The 25,902-nt window shown below is 49.9% G+C and overlaps 1 protein-coding gene across 1 annotated transcript; it reads left to right on the top strand.

The window, feature by feature from the left end:
- Window positions 1-506: 506 nt before the first annotated feature.
- Window positions 507-24,146, top strand: LOC140487685 (uncharacterized). Its single transcript, XM_072586955.1, has 5 exons — window positions 507-1,038; window positions 3,830-3,973; window positions 8,056-8,149; window positions 22,881-22,935; window positions 23,823-24,146. Exons 1-5 carry the CDS (start codon window positions 528-530, stop codon window positions 23,919-23,921), a joined length of 903 nt encoding a protein of 300 aa, XP_072443056.1. The 5' UTR covers window positions 507-527; the 3' UTR covers window positions 23,922-24,146.
- The last annotated feature ends 1,756 nt before the right edge of the window (window positions 24,147-25,902 follow it).

Genomic DNA, 25,902 nt, shown 5'->3' with positions numbered 1-25,902 from the left:
CAGGATGGTTGGGAAATCTACCTTCGAGGATTGGAGACAGTCCAAAGTCTCATTAATCTTCGGAATGTTAGGCTCCACCTTCCTGTGGCTAAAGCCACATGGTCACAATAGTGGCAGTGAAGAAGACCCTTTGGGCTGTATGGCTGCAATATTAAACCCCAATTAAACAGACTTAAATTCATGTCCTGAAATATCACCAAAAAACAACTTTAAAGAGCCGTGCACCATATAAGTAACTGTTTCTTTAGAATCATTGGAGCCGAGAGAGGGAGTCAGGGGGAGATAGAGGGATGGGGAAAGGAAGGTGAAGGCTGAGGGACGGGGGATGGTGCAGGAGAGAAGGAAAGGCTGAGTGAAGAATGAGTAGCCGCTGTGCTGATCACCGTGTCTTTCATTCCAGCAGGGGGTGTTGTTTGGGAGTCTCCAGTGACCAGCTGTGGCTAACCAAGATGGGTCCAGCCGCCATGTTGGGCCCAATGCACTGGCACGGATTACCAGAGCGAACCAGCGCCCAGTGCCAGGCAGACATGGCCCTCTGCCCTTGGTCATCGATGGCTGCAGATCCTGCCTGTGCCTATCCAACCACGGCTCCTCTCCAGATGGCCTACACCACCAGGCTGTCTGAATGCCAGCCCCCAGGTAGTGGGTTTGAGAAGCCGACGGGCCTGGCCCCTTGCTACCCGAGTGAAGACCATCCCCTTCAAGGTGTGTGCGGCGGCTCCCGAGTGCGGCCAGTCTCTCTGCCAACAATGTTGTACCAGCCGACCAGCGCCAGCCCCTTCAGTGACGCCTTCCTGAGCAGCCAGCAGCGGCCTGCCATTGGAGTGCAGCTAAAGGAGGGAACGGCCTCTGCTGGGCAGCTGCCAAGATGGCTGCTGATGTGCCCAACTGTCACGGGATATGGTGTACTTGACGACAGCCAGATCCACTCAGAGGGTACTGTCTGTGAGCACGATTGGCTAAGGGCATCGCCAAGCAACCCAACATGTTGCCTCGGTAGCAACAAAGACCCTCCCTCCCCGACACTGGGCCCAATGGGTGAGTGTGTCCTTCCTCTCGTGTCTGGGTGATGTGCCAGAGGGAGGGACAGCAGTCTGTGCTGAGTTTTATTTTTGTTTTGTTTTATTACAAAAGTGTACTTCATTCATAAAAAATAATCCTTATTTTGGAATATTGCGTGCAATTCTGGTCTCCTTCCTATCGGAAAGATGTTGTGAAACTTAAAGGGTTCAGAAAAGATTTACAAGGATGTTGCCAGGGTTGGCGGATCTGAGCTACAGGGAGAGGCTGAACAGGCTGGGGCTGTTTTCCCTGGAGCGTCGGAGGCTGAGGGATGACCTTATAGAGGTTTACAAAATTATGAGGAGCATGGATAGGGGTAATAGGCAAAGTCTTTTCCCTGGGGTCGGGGAGTCCAGAACTAGAGGGCATAGGTTTAGGGTGAGAGGGGAAAGATATAAAAGAGACCTAAGGGGCAACTTTTTCACACAGAGGGTGGTACGTGTATGGAATGAGCTGCCAGAGGATGTGGTGGAGGCTGGTACAATTGCAACATTTAAAAGGCATTTGGATGGGTATATGAATAGGAAGGGTTTGGAGGGATATGGGCAGGGTGCTGGCAGGTGGGACTAGATTGGGTTGGGATATCTGGTCGGCATGGACAAGTTGGGCTGAAGGGTCTGTTTCCGTGCTGTACATCTCTCTGACTCTATTTAGAGGGATATGGGCCAACCGCAGGCAAGTGGGACTAGTTTAATTTGAGAATCTTGGTCAGCATGGATGAGTTGGGCGGAAGGGTCTGTTTCCGTGCTGAATGACTGTGTGATGATGACTTGAGTACTGTGAGCAGGCATATGAACTATCAAGAGAGAAACTGATCAAATAAAACAGGTGAAACAGGACAAGTAGATTTCATCACAGGTAAGTGTGAGAATTTGGACCAGAGTACAGATGCAAAAATTATTTAAAAGGTAAAAAGCTGGCAAGAGGGGAACCCCAAAGAGATTTAGTGGTCCCAGTAGACAAGTTCATAAACTGCAGTAGTCAGAGAAATTAAAAAAACCCAAATGCCAGTGGAATGTTTGTCTTTATAACCGGAGAGCTGGAATCTGAAGGGGAAGAGACTCAGCTGCTGTTGTACAAATCTCCCAAAACTAGGGCGGAATATGGTGTACAGTTCTCAGCATCAAATCTCCAGAAAGATATCGTGACCCTGAGGTGCAGTTTCACTTGCAATTGACGGGTTAGATTAGTGAGCGAGATCACGTCAGCCGAGTTTAGATTCCATTGAATACACAAGTTTAAAGTGATTTCACCGAGGTCTCGAGGAGTTTTGGGAGGAACCAAAGAGGTGGGCAGGGAGCAATTTTCCACTGGGAATGGGTCAAGAGAAGGTCACCTTTAATGTCACAGCCAGGTTATTGAGGACGGGAAACATTTCTGACCACAGGGGATAGTGAAAGTCTGGAAATCTCTCCACACACACAGCAGCGGGCCCTGTCTCACTTTAAATCTGACATTGAGAGATATTTGTGAGCTCGAAGTAGTGAGGGTCATGGCACCATATTTGACTCCCATCCCTCCAATCCCTTCCTATTCATATACCCATCCAGATGCCTTGTAATTGTACCAGCCTCCACCACTTCCTCTGGCAGCTCATTCCATACACGCACCACCCTCTGTGTGAAAAGAAATTGCCCCTTAGATCCCTTTTAAATTTTTCCCTTCTTGCCTTAAGTCTGGACACCCCATCCCAGGGAATAGACTTTGTCTATTTATCCTATCCCTGCCCCTCATAATTTTGTAAACCTCTATAAGGTCACCCCTCAGCCTCCGACGCTCCAGGGGAAACAGCCCCAGCCTGTTCAGCCTCTCCCTGTAGCTCAGATCCTCCAACCCTGGCAACATCCTTGTAAATCTTTTCTGAACCCTTTCAAGTTGAATGTCTTTCCTGTAGCAGTGAGACCGGAATTGAATGCAGTATTCCAAAAGCGGCCTAACCAATGTCCTGTACAGCCGCAACATGACCTCCCAACTCTTACACTTAAAGTACTGACCAATAAAAGCAAACCTGCTAATTGTAGGGAGCTGTTTGGCTCACTCATGCCCTTTGGGGATGGAAACTGCTGTCCTTACCTGGTCTGGCCCATATGTGACTCCAGACCCACAGCAATGTGGTTGGCTCCTAAATGCCCCATGGCATGGACCATCAAGTCACTTGGGTCGAGTCGCAAGGTATGGGCAGCAGATCCCAGTGACACCACAGTCCCCCACAGGAACAGAAGCGATGCACCATGGGGGAAGTATCTTACTAACTGTATCCCGATCCCTCTCCCTCAGGCCCTGATCTCCAGGGAATAGCATTAAAACATTGTTGTCATTTTCGCCTGTTAGAAAGGTCTGTTTGCTGCTCTCGTTCCTGGCGAAAGCATCAATTTCCTCCGAATGGAGTTTCCAGGCCGGTTCGATGCACTGAGAGGCCGCTCTGTGTATATATATATATATCACACACAAGCTGACCTTTGGCATCTGTTTTCGATTCTAAGGGCAGAAACTGTCAGTGGATTGACCGTCCCGGGCTGAGAGCAGACTGACCAGGTCAGACAAGCATAGTCAGTCCGCTGTGGGTCTCCGACACAGCTTTGGATGGGACCCAGATTGCAAGAAAGCTGTTGTGTAGTTCTTGCTGGGATAGTGCCGAGGGAACCTTACATCCAACCTGGGGAGTGTCTGATGTGCATGAAATTCCCAGGAAGGTGGGATGACATCAGTCCACGATCCCAGTTTGAGTTATTAAGGCTGGTCACATTATGCTGTATTTGGCCCACAGCTCCTTCCCGGTATGGCGATGTGGTCACATTTCCTGCTGGATATGATCTTGTTGACCGTGGGATGAGTGTGGGAGAGGCTGGTCCGATATCGTGCGCTGTGACCAGACAGGATCCTGAGGCCGACAGACAGACAGACGCAGAAGGTAAGGAGCAGCCCCTCTCTGGTTGGTTCCACGGTCTTCCAGCCATTTATTGAATTCCGTGGGATATTTTCACGTAACAACAGGGTTTCTAGTTGATGGAAGATGCAGAATCACCGTCGTGGGATGGACCAATTTTTAAACAGGTACATTTACGTAGCGCCGTCGGCGAGTTCAGGCCGTCCACTGAGTGGAGGAATTTGGATATGCGCCCACCATCGGGGTGTAAGGAAGCAGCTGTGATACTGAACCCGGAGAGAACAACAAGTGAGCTGGGGTCAGGCACAGCGGCTGTGTGCTCCTACAGCCTGTTACAGTCAGACTGTGAAGGGTTAATCAGAGCGGGGTTATCAGCCCAATCATTGTACATTCCAGCTCACAAACCTCACGTGCCACTGAGCTGTGCGATGGTGTTGGTGAGTGTGCTGTCCTGGTGGTCTCCAAATGAACTGTCAAAACCAATACATCCCAGAGTGGGAGCTGGTGGAGGGTAACCCAGTGTGGGGGAGTGAACTGGGAGCTGGTGGAGAGTATCCCAGTGTGGGGGAGTGAACTGGGAGCTGGTGGAGGGTAGCCCAGTGTGGGGGAGTGAACTGGGAGCTGGTGGAGGGTAACCCAGTGTGGGGGAGTGAACTGGGAGCTGGTGGAGGGTAACCCAGTGTGGGGGAGTGAACTGGGAGCTGGTGGAGGGTAACCCAGTGTGGGGGAGTGAACTGGGAGCTGGTGGAGAGTGTCCCAGTGTGGGGGAGTGAACTGGGAGCTGGTGGAGGGTAACCCAGTGTGGGGGAGTGAACTGGGAGCTGGTGGAGGGTAACCCAGTGTGGGGGAGTGAACTGGGAGCTGGTGGAGAGTGTCCCAGTGTGGGGGAGTGAACTGGGAGCTGGTGGAGAGTATCCCAGTGTGGGGGAGTGAACTGGGAGCTGGTGGAGGGTGTCCCAGTGTGGGGGAGTGAACTGGGAGCTGGTGGAGGGTAACCCAGTGTGGGGGAGTGAACTGGGAGCTGGTGGAGGGTAACCCAGTGTGGGGGAGTGAACTGGGAGCTGGTGGAGGGTAATCCAGTGTGGGGGAGTGAACTGGGAGCTGGTGGAGGGTAACCCAGTGTGGGGGAGTGAACTGGGAGCTGGTGGAGAGTATCCAAGTGTGGGGGAGTGAACTGTGAGCTGGTGGAGGGTAACCCAGTGTGGGGGAGTGAACTGGGAGCTGGTGGAGGGTATCCCAGTGTGGGGGAGTGAACTGGGAGCTGGTGGAGGGTAACCCAGTGTAGGGGAGTGAACTGGGAGCTGGTGGAGGGTAACCCAGTGTGGGGGAGTGAACTGTGAGCTGGTGGAGGGTAACCCAGTGTGGGGGAGTGAACTGGGAGCTGGTGGAGGGTAACCCAGTGTGGGGGAGTGAACTGGGAGCTGGTGGAGGGTAACCCAGTGTGGGGGAGTGAACTGGGAGCTGGTGGAGGGTAACCCAGTGTGGGGGAGTGAACTGGGAGCTGGTGGAGGGTAACCCAGTGTGGGGGAGTGAACTGGGAGCTGGTGGAGGGTAACCCAGTGTCGGGGAGTGAACTGGGAGCTGGTGGAGGGTAACCCACTGTGGGGGGGTGAACTGGGAGCTGGTGGAGGGTAACCCAGTGTGGGGGAGTGAACTTGGAGCTGGTGGAGGGTAACCCAGTGTGAGGGAGTGAACTGGGAGCTGGTGGAGAGTGTCCCAGTGTGGGGGAGTGAACTGGGAGCTGGTGGAGGGTAACCCAGTGTGGGGGAGTGAACTGGGAGCTGGTGGAGGGTGTCCCAGTGTGGGGGAGTGAACTGGGAGCTGGTGGAGAGTGTCCCAGTGTGGGGGAGTGAACTGGGAGCTGGTGGAGGGTAACCCAGTGTGGGGGAGTGAACTGGGAGCTGGTGGAGGGTAACCCAGTGTGGGGGAGTGAACTGGGAGCTGGTGGAGGGTAACCCAGTGTGGGGGAGTGAACTGGGAGCTGGTGGAGAGTGTCCCAGTGTGGGGGAGTGAACTGGGAGCTGGTGGAGGGTAACCCAGTGTGGGGGAGTGAACTGGGAGCTGGTGGAGGGTAACCCAGTGTGGGGGAGTGAACTGGGAGCTGGTGGAGAGTGTCCCAGTGTGGGGGAGTGAACTGGGAGCTGGTGGAGGGTAACCCAGTGTGGGGGAGTGAACTGGGAGCTGGTGGAGGGTAACCCAGTGTGGGGGAGTGAACTGGGAGCTGGTGGAGAGTGTCCCAGTGTGGGGGAGTGAACTGGGAGCTGGTGGAGGGTAACCCAGTGTGGGGGAGTGAACTGGGAGCTGGTGGAGGGTAACCCAGTGTGGGGGAGTGAACTGGTGAGATGGGTATATTCTCTGGGGATACAGGCAGAGTGAGATGGGTGAGCGAGTCGCTGAGCCGATCGATTTTGCCGGAGTGGAATGGGACTTGGAGAACAATAGGTGGACAGTAAGTGCCATTGTGTATAATTTGGGAGCGAGATCTATCCCAGGACGTGCATGGAAAAGAGTGGGCCTGGAACGGGTGACGGGATTGTGACTATCCGAAGTAAATGATGTGAGTGTTATTGGAAGACAGTCCCTGGCCATGGATCAATGCTGACAGTTCTGTCAAGTCATATTCCTGCACAGAGTCCCAAACCCGCGATGCAGGACAGCTCTCCCTCACTGTGACATGTATGGTGCCCATAGTCTTACTGAGTGATTGCAGACTCCCACCCAATCTCTGATCAAACCTCTCAGCAGTCAAACTGACTGGTTCACTGTGCACTGTCTCATGTCCTGTGGCCTTTAGGAATCACTGGAAAGTTGATGTTGAACTGAGAGTCCCTGGTGACTGGGTTATCATTGCCCAGAACTGCCTTCATCTGAGGAGGGGACGTGATTTTCCATTCGTTCACGTCACTATATTCAAATGTCAAGCCCCCTCATTCAAACCTATCTATCCTTTTTCACACATTCCCTCGAGAACACTGACAACTTGTTTACCTCAGCCAAGAGGCAGGTTAGCACGGCTGCCTCACAGCGCCAGGGTTCAATTCCAGCCTCAGGCGACTGACTGTGTGGAGTTTGCACATTCTCCCCGTGTCTGCGTGGGTTTCCTCCGGGTACTCTGGTTTCCTCCCACAGTCCAAAGATGTGCAGAGCAGGTGAATTGGCCACGGGGAATGGAGGGATGGGGTGGGTCTGGCTGGGATACCCTTCAGAGCATTAGTATGGACCAAGTGACGTGCTTCCACTCTTGAGGGGACTCTGTGATTCTCAGGAGTTGTTCAGAGCAGTCTGGTAGACTAGGGACGCCAAAACAGCTAAACTCTCGTCCTCTCCTTGACCCTCAGAAGAGAGCTCGTCAAGCGTTAGAGAGATGGGGACACTCCAGGATGGGTTGAATTCTCTCAGACCAGGCTAATGGCAGCATGTCAAAGCTCAGCCCAAGCCAGCTGAGATATCGTCTAACCTGGGAATTACAACAGATCCATCAGGCTCCATTTCACCTCAGCTTATAAACACTGACTGAGAACTGCGTCTCTGATTCGGGAAATGAGGAGCCAGGTCTGGTTCAGAGGGAATTTTTTTTAGATTACTTACAGTGTGGAAACAGGCCCTTCGGCCCAACAAGTCCACACCGCCCCGCCGAAGCGCAACCCCTACATACCCCTACATCTACCCCTTACCTAACACTACGGGCAATTTAGCATGGCCAATTCACCTGACCTGCACATCTTTGGACTGTGGGAGGAAACCGGAGCACCCGGAGGAAACCCACGCAGACACGGGGAGAACGTGCAAACTCCACACAGTCAGTCGCCTGAGGCGGGAAAAAAAATTCCATTTACCCCTTCACATTATTTTATCCTTTTTCTGTATCGAGAGAGGTATTTTGTTGACCGTTATTTTTACTGTCTTGCCCTCATTAGGATGAGTATCCTATTTCCAACAATCACGACCAATTTATACCACAGGAAAAAAAGAGTGGTGATCAATTCAGCTTTAGCAATTTAGCTTTTAGCAATTTTCAGGTGCTTTGTTATGAAATGTCTGTATTTATTATCCTGTCCTCCTGTTAGTGGAGTCACTGTGTGCTGCACGCTAACCTCTTCCTTCAGATTTCAGGCAGCAGTCACAATGGACCCCCAGAGCCGTCTCTGTAGATGCCAGTCCACAAAGCAACACTGAACATGGCGAGATACGTTGTGGAAGGTGTGTAGGCTCAAGGAAGGATCTTGTGCGCTGCAGGGCTTTCTAGTGATTTTGTGAGTGATCTTTTAAATGGAAGTCTAAATAGCGCACAATATTGACAGGACTTGCCTCACATTTCCGGCTACAGTTTGGAAAAAAAGGAAAAAACCCGAGACAAGACTACTGTACCCAACCAGGTGTCTAACCTCATCCACCGTCCTTCCCAGTCACCGGGATACACAAGCAGCAAAGGGCTGCAGCTAAAGTCAGGAAACCTTCACTGACTCTTTCTGTCTCCATCCCCCAATTCAAATGCAGGAGAGGTAGTGATGTAGCAGTAATGTGAGAACCCCAGAGTCATGTTCTAGGGTCATGGCTTTGATATCTCACGGTGGCAGATCGAGTCATAGTTGATCTGCATGGAAACAAGCGCTTGCACCCAACTTGTCCATGACGACCAAGTATCCCAAACTAAACTAGTCCTATTTGGCCCATATCCCTCGAAACCTTTCCTATTTGCGTACTATCTGAATGTCTGTAAATGTTGTAACTGTTCCTGCATTTGCTGTTTCCTCTGGCAGGTCATTCCACATAGGAACCCCCCCCCACCCACCCCGTGTTTAAACACTGCCCCTCGGGTGCCTTTTAAATCTTTCTCCCCTCACCTTAAAATTATGCCGCCTGGTTTTCAACTTCTCGACTCTAGGGAAAAGACCTTTGCTATTCACCTTACCTACGCCCCTCATGATTTTATAAACCTCTCTAAGATCACTCCTGAACCGCCAATGCTCCAGTGAAAAAAGTCTCAGCTTATCCAGACTCTCCTCATAACTCAAAACCTCCAATCCGGGCCACATCCTGGAACATCCTTTTGTGAACTCTCTCTAATTAAATACTGTCCTTCCTATAGCAGGGTGACCAGAACTATACAGAGTACTCCAAAAGTGGCCTCACCAAAGACTGGTATAGTCACAGCATGACATCCCAACAGGTCTGACCAATGAAGTCTCGTGTGTCAAACACCTTCTTATAACCCCCTTTCTACCTGTGACGGAACTTTCAAGGAGCTATGTACCTGAACCCTGAAGTCTCTCTGTTCTGCAACACGACCTAAAGCCCTACCATTATAACCCCTGCTCTTGTTTGCTTTACCAATATACAATGCCTCACATTTATAAAACTTCAACTCAATCTGCCACTCCTTAGCCCATTAACCCAATAGATCAAGATCTCTGCAATCTTAGAGAACCTTCTTTACTGACCACCATAAACACCAATTTTGGGGTCATTCACAAGCATACTAACCATTCCGCCCATGTTAACATCCAAATCTTATATATGACACATTAAGTAAAGACAGGGAACATGAAGTCAGCTAAATGGTGAACGTGGACACACTGTTGATTGTTGTAAAAAGCCCATCTGACTCAGCAATATGCATCAAGGAAATAAATGTAGGTGCAACTAACAACACCCAACATCAGTGAATGAACAACTCAAAACGGTTCCATCCACCGTGAGTTAGGCAGCATCCTCTCCTCTCAGAGGGTTATACTCACTCTGTCTGGGCAGTGAGAGAGGGTTATACTCACTCTGTCTGGGCAGTGAGAGAGGGTTATACTCACTCTGTCTGGGCAGTGAGAGAGGGTTATACTCACTCTGTCTGGGCAGTGAGAGAGGGTTATACTCACTCTGTCTGGGCAGTGAGAGAGGGTTATACTCACTCTGTCTGGGCAGTGAGAGAGGGTTATACTCACTCTGTCTGGGCAGTGAGAGAGGGTTATACTCACTCTGTCTGGGCAGTGAGAGAGGGTTATACTCACTCTGTCTGGGCAGTGAGAGAGGGTTATACTCACTCTGTCTGGGCAGTGAGAGAGGGTTATACTCACTCTGTCTGGGCAGTGAGAGAGGGTTATACTCACTCTGTCTGGGCAGTGAGAGAGGGTTATACTCACTCTGTCTGGGCAGTGAGAGAGGGTTATACTCACTCTGTCTGGGCAGTGAGAGAGGGTTATACTCACTCTGTCTGGGCAGTGAGAGAGGGTTATACTCACTCTGTCTGGGCAGTGAGAGAGGGATATACTCACTCTGACTGGGCAGTGAGATAGGGTTATACTCACTCTGTCTGGGCAGTGAGAGAGGGTTATACTCACTCTGTCTGGGCAGTGAGAGAGGGTTATACTCACTCTGTCTGGGCAGTGAGAGAGGGTTATACTCACTCTGTCTGGGCAGTGAGAGAGGGTTATACTCACTCTGTCTGGGCAGTGAGAGAGGGTTATACTCACTCTGTCTGGGCAGTGAGAGAGGGTTATACTCACTCTGTCTGGGCAGTGAGAGAGGGTTATACTCACTCTGTCTGGGCAGTGAGAGAGGGTTATACTCACTCTGTCTGGGCAGTGAGAGAGGGTTATACTCACTCTGTCTGGGCAGTGAGAGAGGGTTATACTCACTCTGACTGGGCAGTGAGAGAGGGTTATACTCACTCTGGGCAGTGAGAGAGGGATATACTCACTCTGTCTGGGCAGTGAGAGAGGGTTATACTCACTCTGACTGGGCAGTGAGAGAGGGTTATACTCACTCTGGGCAGTGAGAGAGGGATATACTCACTCTGACTGGGCAGTGAGAGAGGGTTATACTCACTCTGGGCAGTGAGAGAGGGATATACTCACTCTGGGCAGTGAGAGAGGGATATACTCACTCTGGGCAGTGAGAGAGGGTTATACTCACTCTGACTGGGCAGTGAGAGAGGGTTATACTCACTCTGACTGGGCAGTGAGAGAGGGTTATACTCACTCTGACTGGGCAGTGAGAGAGGGTTATACTCACTCTGGGCAGTGAGAGAGGGATATACTCACTCTGGGCAGTGAGAGAGGGATATACTCACTCTGGGCAGTGAGAGAGGGTTATACTCACTCTGACTGGGCAGTGAGAGAGGGTTATACTCACTCTGGGCAGTGAGAGAGGGATATACTCACTCTGGGCAGTGAGAGAGGGTTATACTCACTCTGACTGGGCAGTGAGAGAGGGTTATACTCACTCTGGGCAGTGAGAGAGGGTTATACTCACTCTGGGCAGTGAGAGAGGGTTATACTCACTCTGGGCAGTGAGAGAGGGTTATACTCACTCTGTCTGGGCAGTGAGAGGGGGTTATACTCACTCTGACTGGGCAGTGAGAGAGGGTTATACTCACTCTGACTGGGCAGTGAGAGAGGGTTATACTCACTCTGTCTGGGCAGTGAGAGAGGGTTATACTCACTCTGGGCAGTGAGAGAGGGTTATACTCACTCTGTCTGGGCAGTGAGAGAGGGTTATACTCACTCTGACTGGGCAGTGAGAGAGGGTTATACTCACTCTGACTGGGCAGTGAGAGAGGGTTATACTCACTCTGTCTGGGCAGTGAGAGAGGGTTATACTCACTCTGGGCAGTGAGAGAGGGTTATACTCACTCTGGGCAGTGAGAGGGGGTTATACTCACTCTGGGCAGTGAGAGAGGGTTATACTCTGGGCAGTGAGAGGGGGTTATACTCACTCTGGGCAGTGAGAGAGGGTTATACTCACTCTGGGCAGTGAGAGAGGGTTATACTCACTCTGTCTGGGCAGTGAGAGGGGGTTATACTCACTCTGACTGGGCAGTGAGAGAGGGTTATACTCACTCTGTCTGGGCAGTGAGAGAGGGTTATACTCACTCTGGGCAGTGAGAGAGGGTTATACTCACTCTGGGCAGTGAGAGAGGGTTATACTCACTCTGTCTGGGCAGTGAGAGAGGGTTATACTCACTCTGACTGGGCAGTGAGAGAGGGTTATACTCACTCTGACTGGGCAGTGAGAGAGGGTTATACTCACTCTGTCTGGGCAGTGAGAGAGGGTTATACTCACTCTGACTGGGCAGTGAGAGAGGGTTATACTCACTCTGACTGGGCAGTGAGAGAGGGATATACTCACTCTGACTGGGCAGTGAGAGAGGGTTATACTCACTCTGGGCAGTGAGAGAGGGATATACTCACTCTGACTGGGCAGTGAGAGAGGGTTATACTCACTCTGACTGGGCAGTGAGAGAGGGATATACTCACTCTGACTGGGCAGTGAGAGAGGGTTATACTCACTCTGACTGGGCAGTGAGAGAGGGTTATACTCACTCTGGGCAGTGAGAGAGGGATATACTCACTCTGACTGGGCAGTGAGAGAGGGTTATACTCACTCTGGGCAGTGAGAGAGGGATATACTCACTCTGACTGGGCAGTGAGAGAGGGTTATACTCACTCTGGGCAGTGAGAGAGGGATATACTCACTCTGACTGGGCAGTGAGAGAGGGATATACTCACTCTGACTGGGCAGTGAGAGAGGGTTATACTCACTCTGTCTGGGCAGTGAGAGAGGGTTATACTCACTCTGACTGGGCAGTGAGAGAGGGTTATACTCACTCTGACTGGGCAGTGAGAGAGGGTTATACTCACTCTAGGAGAAAGTGAGGACTGCAGATGCTGGAGATCAGAGCTGAAAAAGTGTTGCTGGAAAAGCGCAGCAGGTCAGGCAGTATCCAAGGAGCAGGAGAATCGATGTTTCGGGCATGAGCCCTTCTTCAGGAATCCTCAAGAAGGGCTCATGCCGAAACGTCGAATCTCCTGCTCCTTGGATGCTGCCTGACCTGCTGCGCTTTTCCAGCAACACTTTTTCAGCTCTTATACTCACTCTGGGCAGTGAGAGATGGTTATGCTCACTCTGTCTGGGGAGTGAGAGAGGGTTATGCTCACTCTGTCTGGGGAGTGAGAGAGGGTTATGCTCACTCTGTCTGGGGAGTGAGAGAGGGTTATGCTCACTCTGTCTGGGGAGTGAGAGAGGGTTATGCTCACTCTGTCTGGGGAGTGAGTGAGGGTTATGCTTACTCAGTCTGGGGAGTGAGAGAGAGTTATGCTCACTCTGGGGAGTGAGTGAGGGTTATGCTTACTCAGTCTGGGCATTGGGAGAGGGTTATGCTCACTCTCTGGGAAGTGAGAGAGGGTTATACTCACTCTGGACAGTGAGAGGGGGTTATACTCACTCTGGACAGTGAGAGGGGGTTATACTCACTCTGAACAGTGAGAGGGGGTTATACTCACTCTGAACAGTGAGAGGGGGTTATACTCACTCTGGGCAGTGAGAGGGGGTTATACTCACTCTGGGCAGTGAGAGGGGGTTATACTCACTCTGGGCAGTGAGAGAGGGTTATACTCACTGGACAGTGAGAGGGGGTTATACTCACTCTGGACAGTGAGTGAGGGTTATGCTTACTCAGTCTGGGCATTGGGAGAGGGTTATGCTCACTCTCTGGGCAGTGAGAGAGCTTTATACTCACTCTGGACAGTGAGAGAGGGTTATATTCACTCTGGACAGTGAGAGGGGGTTATACTCACTCTGGATAGTGAGAGAGGGTTATACTCACTCTGGACAGTGATGGAGGGTTTTACTCAATGTCTGGGCAGTGAGAGGGGGTTATACTCACTCTGTCTGGGCAGTGAGAGAGGGATATACTCACTCTGGGCAGTGAGCGAGGGATATACTCACTCTGGACAGTGAGTGAGGGTTATACTCACTCTGTCTGGGGAGTGAGTGAGGGTTATACTCACTCTGGACAGTGAGTGAGGGTTATACTCACTCTGTCTGGGGAGTGAGTGAGGGTTATACTCACTCTGGACAGTGAGTGAGGGTTATACTCACTCTGTCTGGGGAGTGAGTGAGGGTTATACTCTGGGCAGTGAGAGGGGATTATACTCACTCTCTCTGGGCAGTGAGAGAGGGTTATACTCACTCTCTCTGGGCAGTGAGAGAGGGTTATACTCACTCTCTCTGGGCAGTGAGAGAGAGTTATACTCACTCTCTCTGGGCAGTGCGAGGGGGTTATACTCACTCTCTCTGGGCAGTGAGCGAGGGATATACTCACTCACTCTGGGCAGTGAGAGGGGGTTATACTCACTCTGGGCAGTGAGAGGGGGTTATACTCACTCTGGGCAGTGAGAGGGGGTTATACTCACTCTGGGCAGTGAGAGGGGGTTATACTCACTCTGGGCAGTGAGAGGGGGTTATACTCACTCTCTCTGGGCAGTGAGTGAGGGTTATACTCACTCTCTCTGGGCAGTGAGTGAGGGTTATACTCACTCTGTCTGGGCAGTGAGAGAGGGTTATACTCACTCACTCTGGGCAGTGAGAGATTGTTATACTCACTCTCTCTGGGCAGTGAGAGAGGGTTATACTCACTCACTCTGGGCAGTGAGAGATTGTTATACTCACTCTCTCTGGGCAGTGAGAGATTGTTATACTCACTCACTCTGGGCTGTGAGCGAGGGATATACTCACTCACTCTGGACAGTGAGAGGGGGTTATACTCACTCTGGACAGTGAGAGGGGGTTATACTCACTCTCTCTGGGCAGTGAGGCATTGGACCCTCTGAGATATCCTGACAGGTTGCAGCGATGACCTTTCTGTCCCAGCTCTTTTAGCGTTCTGACAAAAAGACCCACATGCTGGACTTTGATTTTCATATACTTCAGATTTTCGCATCACTGCATTCAGCAGTGCGTTGGCTGACTGGGTTCTGATACCTGGGTGTATTTGTTGGAACATAGGAACAGAACGATGCCATTCAGCCCCTCAATATGACTGATCTGTAGCCTGACTCCATATGCCTCCCTTTGACCATGTCCCTTGATGCCACTGCCCAATAAAAATATATCTACCTCCGATTTAACACTAACGTCTGATCCAGCATCCACTGCCATTTGTGGAAGAGAGATTCGAGTCTCCCACCCTTTGTGTGTAAAAGTGTTTCCTAACATCTCTCCAGAATGGTCTGGCCCTCATCCTCAGACACTACCCTCTCTTTCTAGAATCTCCAACCATTGATGAAGAGCTGATACTCGAAATGTCGACTCTCCTGCTCCACGGGATGCTGTGCTTTTTGACTCTGATCCTCAACATCTACAGTCGTCCCTGTCTCTAACCACTGGCAATAGTTTGTCTTTATCTACCCTGTATTTTCCTGCTAATATCTTTAAGACTTCAATCAGATCTCCTCTTAACCTTCTAAATTCCAGAGAAAACGTGCCTACTTTTTATAATCTGACCTCGTAACTTAACCCCTAAAGTCCAGGTATTATTCTTTTAAACCTGCAGTACACTCCCTCCAAGACCAATATAAATTTCCTAAGGTGTGATGCCCAGGGTCTGCTCCAAGTGGGGTCTAACTGCAGCATCACCCTCTGCATCCTTCTATTCCAGTCCTCAAGATGCACCCTTCAGCCGCCTTATTTACTTTCTGTACCTGTTTGTGACATTTTAAAGATCTATGCACCTGAACTCTTTCGTTTCTTTCGACATCCACTATACTTTCCATCACAGAATTTGGAAAGTACCCTAATCGCTCCTATATCGGTCCAAAAATAGATAACCTCACCCTTGCTTACATTGAAGGCCATCTTGCCCATTCACTTAATCTCTCAATTTCCCTTTGTAATTTTATGCTAACATCTACACTAATCCTCTCTGACAGGCATCCCATTGCACTTTTTACCCATCTACTAACAACAAAAATCCACTATTCCTTGCGATTTTTGTCAAACGTTTACGTTTCTATAACCGTGTCTTGTTGAGGAGCAGAACAGAGTTAGTGATGGTTCAACGAGAGGCAGTCTAGGGAGGTTTAACCACACAAAAACCTGGAATGGGGGCACTGTCTTTGGAAAGAAGGTTGGACAAGATAGGCTGACGACTGCTGACGTTTGGAAAATTGATTGAAACATCTACGATCCTGAAGGTTCTTGACAGTGTAGATGTGGAGAGAACGTTGCCTCTAATGATAGAATCTTGGATCAAGGCGTGGTTAAAAAGTGAGATGAAGGAGGGAAAGCGTTAAACATGACATAAGTAGGCCAACTGCAGGGCATTTGTCGTGTGAATATTCATAAATACATCCTACAAGAGAGAAGAATCACTGACGAGAACAAATTTCCACATTAAGTATTCACAAGTACATCCAAGTGGTGAATATTTAGTAATATACAGAGATTTACACAGTAAACATTCACACATACATCACTACCCCCTCACATGACACATTCCACCAAGTCTTCTCAGCACCTGTTTTATTGCTCCATGTGGAAGCTTAAGGAGTAGAAGCAGGAATAGTCCATATGTCGAGATTAGACCTAGATTAGGGCTTTAATGTCGTTACACATTTTCCTGCAAATGTCCATCTCAAACATGTACCTCTTAAAGGTCTGGCTCCTGTCTGATTTCTTCCAAACCATTTTCCCAAGTCTACAAACCAGGGTTGAGGCAAAGGAATGACCCGGTGTTTTCCTTGGCCAATATTTGATTTGTCACTTAAATCATCATTTGCACTTTGACCCCCCGGGGCGCTGACCCTGGCTTCGAAGTTGTCAGCGTATACGACAAAGGGGAAATTTGTTTTCACACAGTGAGGTTAGGGTCTGGATCGCTCTGCCTGAGGGCGCGCTGGGGGCGGGTTCAGGTGAAACCTCCGCAAGGAATTAGACAAGGATCTGAGAAGGAAGAAAGTGCGAGGGTCGCAGGGAGAAAGCAGCTGAGTGAATTGCCGATTTGGAGAGCCATAGGATGGGCCAAATGGCCTCTTGCACTGGAACGGCTCTAAGGTTCTGTGAACTCTCTATCTTCAAGACTTCCACCTGACCTTGACACAGAAGGAAAATGTTAATAAGAGCCTGCGGCTAACTTTGGCTCGAGGTCCTCCTTACCCAGAGTTGAAGATTCTCCTCTCGCTCAGACAGCCAGCTCTGTAAATACCAGGGCAGTTTGGGTCAATGACCATTAGCCTGAATGTGAGAACTCTGAAGGAATGCCAGTGACTTGAAGAATTATCTGTCACTTCCTCCACAGAGGCTGCTTGACCTTCTGTGTGCTAGCAGGGTTTCCTCTTCCTAGGCTTCCATTTGGGGTCACTGTTTCCTTTCCAATTTGGTCTGTGGTGGTTTTAGGAGTTATTACGATGGCTGTGGTTGTTGGAGGACAGTCATCTCAGCTCTAGGACATCTCTGCAGGAGTTCCTCACGGGAGTGTCCTCAGCCTAACCATCTTCAGCTGCTTCATCAATGACCTTCCCTCCATCAGAAGGTCAGACCTGGGGATGTCCACTGATGACTGCACAATGTTCAGCTCCATTTTCGACTCCTCAGATACTGAAGCATTCCATGTTCAAATGCAACAAGATCTGGACAATATCCAGTTCTGAAGAAGGGTCACCAGGCCTGAAGTCATTGACTCTGCTTTCTCTCTGCTGAAGCTGCCAGACCTGCTGAGTTTCTCCAGCAGTTTCTGTTTTTGTGACAGTGGGTTGGTAAGTGGCATTTCTGACAGGCAATGAGCATCTGCAGCATCAGAGAATCTAACCATGAACCTTTGACATTCAACAGCTACATTATTATTGCTTAATCTTTCACAGTCACCATCCTGGGAGGTGACATTAACCAGCAACTGAATGGGACTAGCTAGATAAATGCTGGGGCTACGACAACAGCCCAGAGGCTAGGACATCTGTTGCAAGTAACTCTTCTCCTGACTTCTCAAAGCCTGTCCACCATCTCTAAGGCACAGGTCAGGAATGTGATGGAATAGACTCCACTTTCGTACAGCTTCTACAGTCATCCAGGACACAGCCCGTACAATTGATACCTGACCCGCAAACATTCCCCCCTTTCACCCAACAGCTCAGTAACACCAGTGTTGACTGAGCACAGAAACAGGCCCTTCAGCCCAACTCGTCCTTTCCGACCGGTTTCCCATTTGCCTGTGCTTTGGCCCCTATCCCTCAATACTGTTCCTGTCCACGTACCTTCAGTTGTCTTTGAAATGTTGGAATTGTGCCAGCCCTCCACCACTTGCTCTGGCAGCTTGTCCCATATACCCACCGCCCTCTGTGTGAAAAGGTTGCCCCGTAGGTCCTCTCTCACTTTAAACCTCTTGTGTTGGACTCCATTAACTTGGAGAAAAGACCTTGGCTGTTCGCCCTATCTGTGTCCCTCGTGATTTTGGATGCACCGCAACAACTCACCAAGCTTCCTTCAACAGAACCTTCCCTGACCTCGGTGAAAACTGGGAAGCATGTGCAGGTTGGGCCGAAGAGCCTGCTTCCATGCTGTAAACCTCTCTGTCACCTGGAAGGACAAGAACAGCAGAGATGTGATACCACACTGAAAGGTTTCCCTCAGTGCTGCACCCCATCCTGACTTGGAACTATCTCACCGTTGCTTCACTCTGGCTGGGTCAAAATCCTGGAACTCCCTCCCAAAGAGCACCGCGGATCTTCCGACAGCAGATGGAGCACGGTGTTTGAAGAAGGCAGCTCCTTCTCTGAGCCGGTTGGGGCCTGGAGACGAAGTGATGCCTGCAGCCTCCTGAATGAAGAGCAGACTCGACGCAGTGAACCCTCTGACTGACGCAAGTACGTTCCCCACAATCAGGAGGAAGGGAACTGGGTTCCAGCCACGTTGGGATATTCACTGCCGGCCAGCTTTTAATCTGTTGTGTTCCCCGGTTGCTGATAGACTTGTTTTACATTTCAGCGGTACTCCCAGAAATGAGGCCTGACTATTACATTGTCACGCTCAAACGTTTGTGCAAAACACTTTGGTTTCTTTCACATTTATCTCCATATCCTCACTGAGCAAGCTCCATCCGTGAGGATACTCTGCCTTGGACTTCACGTGCAAACAAAATGAATCCAGAGCCCCTCCTCAGGTTAAAAGTGCCTGTTGTACCTTAGTGTTCCTGTGACTCACCACCTTCCCAAATGCAATTCAGGAAAAGTAATAAATGCTTGTCGTAGAACAGAGAGGGGTGCACGTACATAACTCTTTGCAGTTTATGGTCACATGCAGATGGTGCGGTTACAAAAGGTGTTTTGCACACTTGCCTTTATTGCTCAGTTCTTTGAGGATAGGAGCTGGGACGCCATGCTGAGATTGGACAGGAAGTTGGTGAGGCCTGTTCAGGGGGTGGGGTGTCCAGCTCTGGTCGCCCTGTTCGAGGAAGGAAATTATTAACCTGGAGAGGGTTCGGAAAACATTTCCCAGGATTACAACGGGATCGTGATCAGATGGGCCAATGGGCTGAGAAGTGGCAAATGGAGTTTAATTCAGATAAATGCGAGGTGCTCCATTTTGGGAAAGCAAATCAGAGCAGGACTCATACACTTAATGGTAAGGTCCTAGGGAGTGTTGCTGAACAGAAACCTTGGAGTGCAGGTTCATAGCTCCTTGAAAGTGGAGTCGCAGGTCGATAGGATAGTGATGAAGGTGTTTGGTATGCTTTCCTTTATTGGTCTGAGTATTGAGTACAGGAGTTGGGAGGTCATGTTGCGCTGTACAGGACATTGGTTAGGCCACTGTTGGAATATTGCGTGCAATTCTGGTCTCCTTCCTATCGGAAAGATGTTGTGAAACTTGAAAGGGTTCAGAAAAGATTTACAAGGATGTTGCCAGGGTTGGAGGATTTGAGTTATAATGAGAGGCTGAACAGCTTGGGGCTGTTTTCCCTGGAGCGTCGGAGGCTGAGGGGTGACCTTATAGAGGTTTACAAAATTATGAGGGGCATGGTTAGGATAAATGAACAAAGTCTTTTCCCTGGGGTCGGGAGTCCAGAACTAGAGGGTATAGGTTTAGGGTGAGAGGGGAAAGATATAAAAGAGACCTAAGGGGCAACTTTTTCACGCAGAGTGTGGTACGTGTATGGAATGAGCTGCCAGAGGATGTGGTGGAGGCTGGTACAATTGCAACATTTAAAAGGCAATTGGATGAGTATATGAATAGGAAGGGTTTGGAGGGATATGGGCCGGGTGCTGGCAGGTGGGACTAGATTGGGTTGGGATATCTGGTCGGCATGGACGGGTTGGACCGAAGGGTCTGTTTCCATGCTGTACATCTCTATGACTCTATAACTACAGAGGGAATGCAGCAGAGGTTCACCAGATTAATCACTGGGTCGGCATGATTGTTTTACGTGAAGAGAAGGAGGAACCTGGGTCTGTATTCGCCACAGTTTGAAACAATGAGAATTCTGACAGGATGGATGTCGATAGGACAATCCCCCCCCCCCCCCCCCCCGCCTACTGAATCTAAAACCAGTCTCAGAATAAGGGGTAGGCCATTTATAACTAAGTTGAGGAGAAATGTTTTCACAGGGAAGATAGTGAATCTTTGGAAATCTCTAACCCCAGGTTCAAGACAGGAATTGATAGCTGCCAGTTCAATGATCGAGCAGGTACAATGGCTGACTTCTTCTCCCTTGGTTGTGGGGTGTTACGGGGGCAGCTCTTTCACACCAAGTTTCAAGATCCTCATGTTGAAACAGAACAAAGGGCAAAGAATCTGTGAAAGGAAAGTCTGTGTTTACGTCGCGCCTTTATAACCACCCTAAAGTGCTTTTCAGCCAGTAAAATATTTTTGGTGTAGTCACTGTGGTGCAGCAGGAAAGGGGGCGGCCATTTTGGACACTGCATTGCTATGGTTACCACAACCCAGGTTCAGTGTGTTGACAGATGAATATTGGTCACCACTCAGTGGGGATATGCCCCACGCCACCCTTCCTTAAACAGTGAGACCTTTCCGGGCGCTGGAGGTGCCGTCACAGGGCTCGGAGGCTCACTGCCTGTTTGGGGTCATGTACACAGAGCCGGTGCAGTTCCCAGATCCACGGGCCTAGCCCGATCGAGGGTGACCCACGGTGGGTGGGCGGGGCACGGAGAGACTTGCCTCCAGCACTTCATCAAAATTTTAAAAGAAGCAGTAAAATATAAAAGGGCTTCGACCCTTCATGCCCCATCCATGTCTATCACCCACTCCCATGGCCACTCATACTCTCTACATGTCTCAATACCTCAGTAATTACCCCCATGGTCACTCATACCCTCGACATGTCCCTATACCCCTGAAATTACTGCCAAGAGGTATCATATCCTCTACATGTCCCTATACCCCTGTAATTACACCCAATGGCTAACATACCCTCTATATGTCCCCATACCTCTGTAATTACCCCCATGGGCCCTCATACCCCTCTATATGTCCCCATACCTCTGTAATTACCCCCACGGTAACTCATACCCTCTACATGTTCCTATACCCCTGTAATTACCCCCATAGCCACTCATACCCCTATACATGTCCCTTATACCCCTGTAATTGCCCCCATAGCCACTCATACCCCTCTACATATCCCTATACGCCTGTAATTACCCCCATGGTAACTCATACCCTCTACATGTTCCTATACCCCTGTAATTACCCCCATAGCCACTCATACCCCTCTACATATCCCTATACGCCTGTAATTACCCCCATGGTCACTCATACCCCTCTACGTGGACGTATTCCCCTGTAATTACCCCCATAGCCACCCATACCCCTCTACATGTCCCTATACCCTTGTAATTACCCCCATAGCCACTCATACCCTCTACATGTCCCTTATACCTGTGTAACTGCCCCCTACCATAGCCACTCATACCCTCCATGACAATCTAGACCCATGTAATTACCCATCATGGCTCTCTCTACTTTGCATGACAACCTGGGCCCCTCTACCCTACACCCATCCCCAATGCCGCACGTGTTCTTCTTGAGACAAATACCAGCTTAGTGCCAGGCCTTCCTGGTTACCACCTTCTGATCTTCCACCCACTGTGCCAGCACTCACTGTTCCCCATCGATCGATATCTGGGACCCAGGCTGAGGAGTGATAAAATAAAAGTTGTGTCTGTTGATAAATTCTCTGTAATAAAACAAACCACCACATCTATAAGAGCCCATTCACTACGTTTAACCTCAAATAGTCTGTAAAATCAAGGGTTGGAACTCATAATTCACCTTAACCAGGTTATAACAACTAAGCCAATCAAACTGTGAAGTGGCAGGCATCCCACTGAGTTAGTGGGAGGGATTGGCCCCAGTCATACAGTGCTGGTGCTGGAGTGCTAACCCTCAGACTCGGGTCAATCCGTGTGAAATGTGCTGCAGGTGTCTGTAAACAGTAGGTATTTATCTTACCTTGGCAGATGGAGACTGCTTTCGACAGCCCCTTCTGATAGTTCCTTTTTTCTACTTCTAACAGCTCTCTTGTTCCAAACAGCTTGATCGTTCAAACACGTTTGTTCACTTGTTACACACACGTGTCTATTTTTGACCATCTCAAAGGACGACTGACCTCCCACAAAGAGCACCTTCGCCCCTCCCTCCCCCTTCTAGTGGTGTCCTGGGCCTCGGCCCCTACCAGGGTGTCTTACATCGCTGCCAAGTTCAGACCTGCTCTGGCCAGATCAATTGGTACCTCTCCGTGTCCCCATTCCTGGCCACTGAAAGTCAATGCTGACTGTAGCACCTGCTGTTTTAGGCAGACAGCTACATCTGGGGACCATCCCTGTCATGAAAACAGTGGGCGCTATGTTCCAAAGACCGGGGCTGTCAGATTTTGATCTCAAACAGCCTCCAAGGTTTTGAGAGTTCGAGCCTCCATTGCAGATACACTCAGCGGCGACAGCTGTTCGCAGAGGGAGGTAGAATGTCATCATTTCAGAAACATTTGGACAGGTAGATGGATGGGATCGGTATGGAGGGATATGGAGCAATTGCGGGCAATGGGACGAGTTTAATTGTGACGCGCTGTGCTGACCAGGACGCCATTTTATAAAGAGCAATGGATTGCATTTACAAAAAGCGGTCATGTTTCATTTCGCTGTTGCGTTTGTAGGTTGGCCCATCTGAAAGTCCTGGCGGAAGAAAATTGCAGCCTGGAATGCAATCAGGTCAGTCACCGAGCGAAAGTAAACCTCTCCCTTCCCTTTTACACTGAACAAGCCAAGGTGACCTGCACCTGAGGGTCTGTGTGGGCTCTGGATCTGCACACAGTCTCTGGCTCCGATATCGCACACTGGTGACAGAGTGAAGCTCCTTTCCTGGAAAGGTCTGTCAGACTTTGCTGTCCTTTTGATAAACTGCGCTCTAGTCACAGCCAGGCAGCAAAGCAGAGCTAACCCCCAGCTTTTGTTCACCACCAACCCCATCATTGCCAGAGATGTGACGTCTAACGGAGTGCTCACAGGTTAGATGCCACTGTGTTCAAGGTGCTATGTTAAGACAAGTTGTTGTGATACAATAACCACTAACACAGGTGTCACTGCCAAGATTTCCACCTTTAAGCGCAACTGTTTTTATCACATTCCTGATCCAGATGCGCTACTTGTGTTTCTGAGGAAACCCTTCAGTAAGGGTGTGCTTTATTGCATCAGACAGCACGGAAGCAGACCCTTCACTCCAACCAGTCTGTTATCCCAAAGTAAACTACTCCCACCTGCCCCTGGCCCATATCCCTCGAAACCTTTCTTGCTCAAGTGCGTTTCTAAGTGTCATAACCGTACTCATGTGCACCACACCCTCAGCAAGTTCATTCCACACACGAACCACCCTCTTTGCATCAAAGAATTGCCCCCCCCCATGTCTTTTTAAAATCTCTCTTCTCTCACCTTAGACATTGGAGAACAAGACTGTGGAGGGAGGGGTGGGGGCTGGTTTGTAAACTCGAGGTCTGGTAGATTGGGACACAGAGGTAAGGAGGTACCTGCCTGTCAGTGACAGGGGTTGGAGCGGTGACCATTGGGAGGAAGCAGTGAGACACCTGTTTACTCTCTTTCAGGTTGAAGCAGAGAGTGAGCTGGAGATAGCAGCACAGGCCCTGATCCAACTCTCGGAGGCCCAGAGGAGACATGTCCGAGGAGAGGCCTACACACTTTAACCATCGGTCACAAAGCAGCACGGTTCGTAAGGAAAAGGAACAACCAGCAAACGGGCAATATTTCTATCATCTCGGTGTGTTTTGGAGTCAGGGGACGTTGATGCAGGCTCAGTGACTGGGTCCACCTTACAACACAGCCCTTTCCAGGGGGTTACACTGAATTCAGGGGCCTGGTGTTACTAGTTACACCGCGGTCAGGGGCCTGGTGTTACTAGTTACACCGCGGTCAGGGGCCTGGTGTTACTAGTTACACTATGGTCAGAGGCCTGGTATTACTAGTTACACTGCAGTCAGGAGCCTGATGTTACTAGTTACACCGCGGTCAGGAGCCTGGTGTTACTAGTTATACCATGGTCAGAGGCCTGGTGTTACTAGTTATACCATGGTCAGGGCCCTGGTGTTACTAGTTATACCGCGGTCAGGGCCCTGGCATTACTAGTTATCCCATTCAGGAGTCTGATCTGACTAGTTTGACCACGGTCAGTGGATTGGTGTTACTGGTTGTAGAGTTGACCTGGTCAGCGGGAGGCCGTTCAGGTCACCGTGCCTGATCCATACGGTCACTCTCCCCGACTCAACCTGCCCATTTGATCTTTACAATGTCCTTCCAGAGCTCCTACTGGCATCTGCTTCCACTTCCCTGTCAGACATTCTCATCTGGAATGGAGTCCCTCGCTGGCTAAATTAAACTCTCCCACTCCTCACTGAGCTGATTTGCCAGTTCTCTCCCGGTGCCACCCTCAGGTAACACTACCCACTGGTGCAGGCGGAGATGTGGGAATGAGCCTGTCCTGGGACTCCCATCCCTTCCTGTTGTGCAGAGAGTAACACTGACAGCTGCCTTTTCAGACGTGGAGGAGTTTCTGACCCAGGAAGCAGTAAACTGGCTGAGCAATTGAAGTGAAGACAGAGGTGACACGCTCATCCTGATAAAAATGATTGAAACCTGCAAGGACTTTGCTCACAGACAGGACTGTGCCACTCGTTTATCTTGTTTAAATTTTGATTGCGCCTCCCTTTTGGATTTGTAAAGTCCCACTGTGCCAAATGAATCGTTAGAAAGCTTGTAGGACAGGGCCCTTATGGGCTCAGCAATGGAGATGTTAACCGCGATGAACAGTCCGGTGTAGAGTCTGGGCTGTGGAAGGCCATGCAGACTGGATTAAACCATCCATCCATCCAGAAAGACCCCAAAGCCCCCCTGGAGGTTGGAGAGTTCAGTCATTCCTTCAAAGCTGATTCCTCTGCATCTCACGTCTCCTTCTCTAGCGTCGTAACAAAGCTAAGTTCCAGCAGATATTTTGCCCTGACGATGCGGTAAGTTGTCGGATACAGGAGAAGCAGTGGCCAAGGTACTGTGTCCCATGATGCTCTGAGCTGGTCAGTGATTGGCTGGAGCTCTGAAGCTGACAGTGCATGGTCACAACATTTGTCAGAAGAGTTGCTTTCACTTGGACTTTAGTTTCTTGTTTCTCACACAGAGGGTCATCCACAGTAAGGATCGCACCAATAAATACAAACAAATATTCAGGATCTCAGAATTTCTCCGATCCCGTAACACACCAACTGCTCTGAGTCTAAGGTAACGTCCTGTTTTCCTAACCTCCCTCTTCATCTGGAAGTGTATTTGTCTCTGCTGTTGGTCCCTTTCAAGGTCCTAAAAACCTCAATCAAGTCAGCTTTAACTTGCAACGTTCCAAAGAATCCACGTCACGCCATCTCTCCTTCAGAACCCAATCCAGGTGAGATTCTGATGAAGGTTCCTTCCTCTAAGGTCATTAAATCCTTTCGAAAGAGCTATGTTCGGACAGTGCAGTGTGGTGGTGAGGTCTTTCTTTATATTCTCACCAAGTCAGAGGTCACACGATGCCAGGTTACAATCCAATGGGTTTATTTGAAATCACAAGCTTTCAGAGCGCTGCACCTTTGTCAGGTGAAGTGGAGGGAAGCACACAGGCGCAGGATTTATAGACAGAGAGAT

This window comes from Chiloscyllium punctatum, chromosome 17 (genome assembly GCF_047496795.1).
Source record: "Chiloscyllium punctatum isolate Juve2018m chromosome 17, sChiPun1.3, whole genome shotgun sequence".
NCBI lineage: Eukaryota > Metazoa > Chordata > Chondrichthyes > Orectolobiformes > Hemiscylliidae > Chiloscyllium > Chiloscyllium punctatum.
The sequence above is the reverse complement of the archived record's forward strand: the minus strand, read 5'-3'. Positions and strand labels throughout refer to the sequence as shown.

What these genes read in the sequence shown, in the direction of transcription:
- LOC140487685 (XM_072586955.1), top strand. Translation starts at nt 528, where the DNA reads ATGGCCCTCTGCCCTTGGTCATCGATGGCTGCAGATCCTGCCTGTGCC. An exon ending in CAGACAGACAGACGCAGAAG is followed by an intron (nt 3,974 to 8,055) that starts GTAAGGAGCAGC and finishes CTCTTCCTTCAG; the next exon opens with ATTTCAGGCAGCAGTCACAA. An exon ending in GGCGAGATACGTTGTGGAAG is followed by an intron (nt 8,150 to 22,880) that starts GTGTGTAGGCTC and finishes TTGCGTTTGTAG; the next exon opens with GTTGGCCCATCTGAAAGTCC.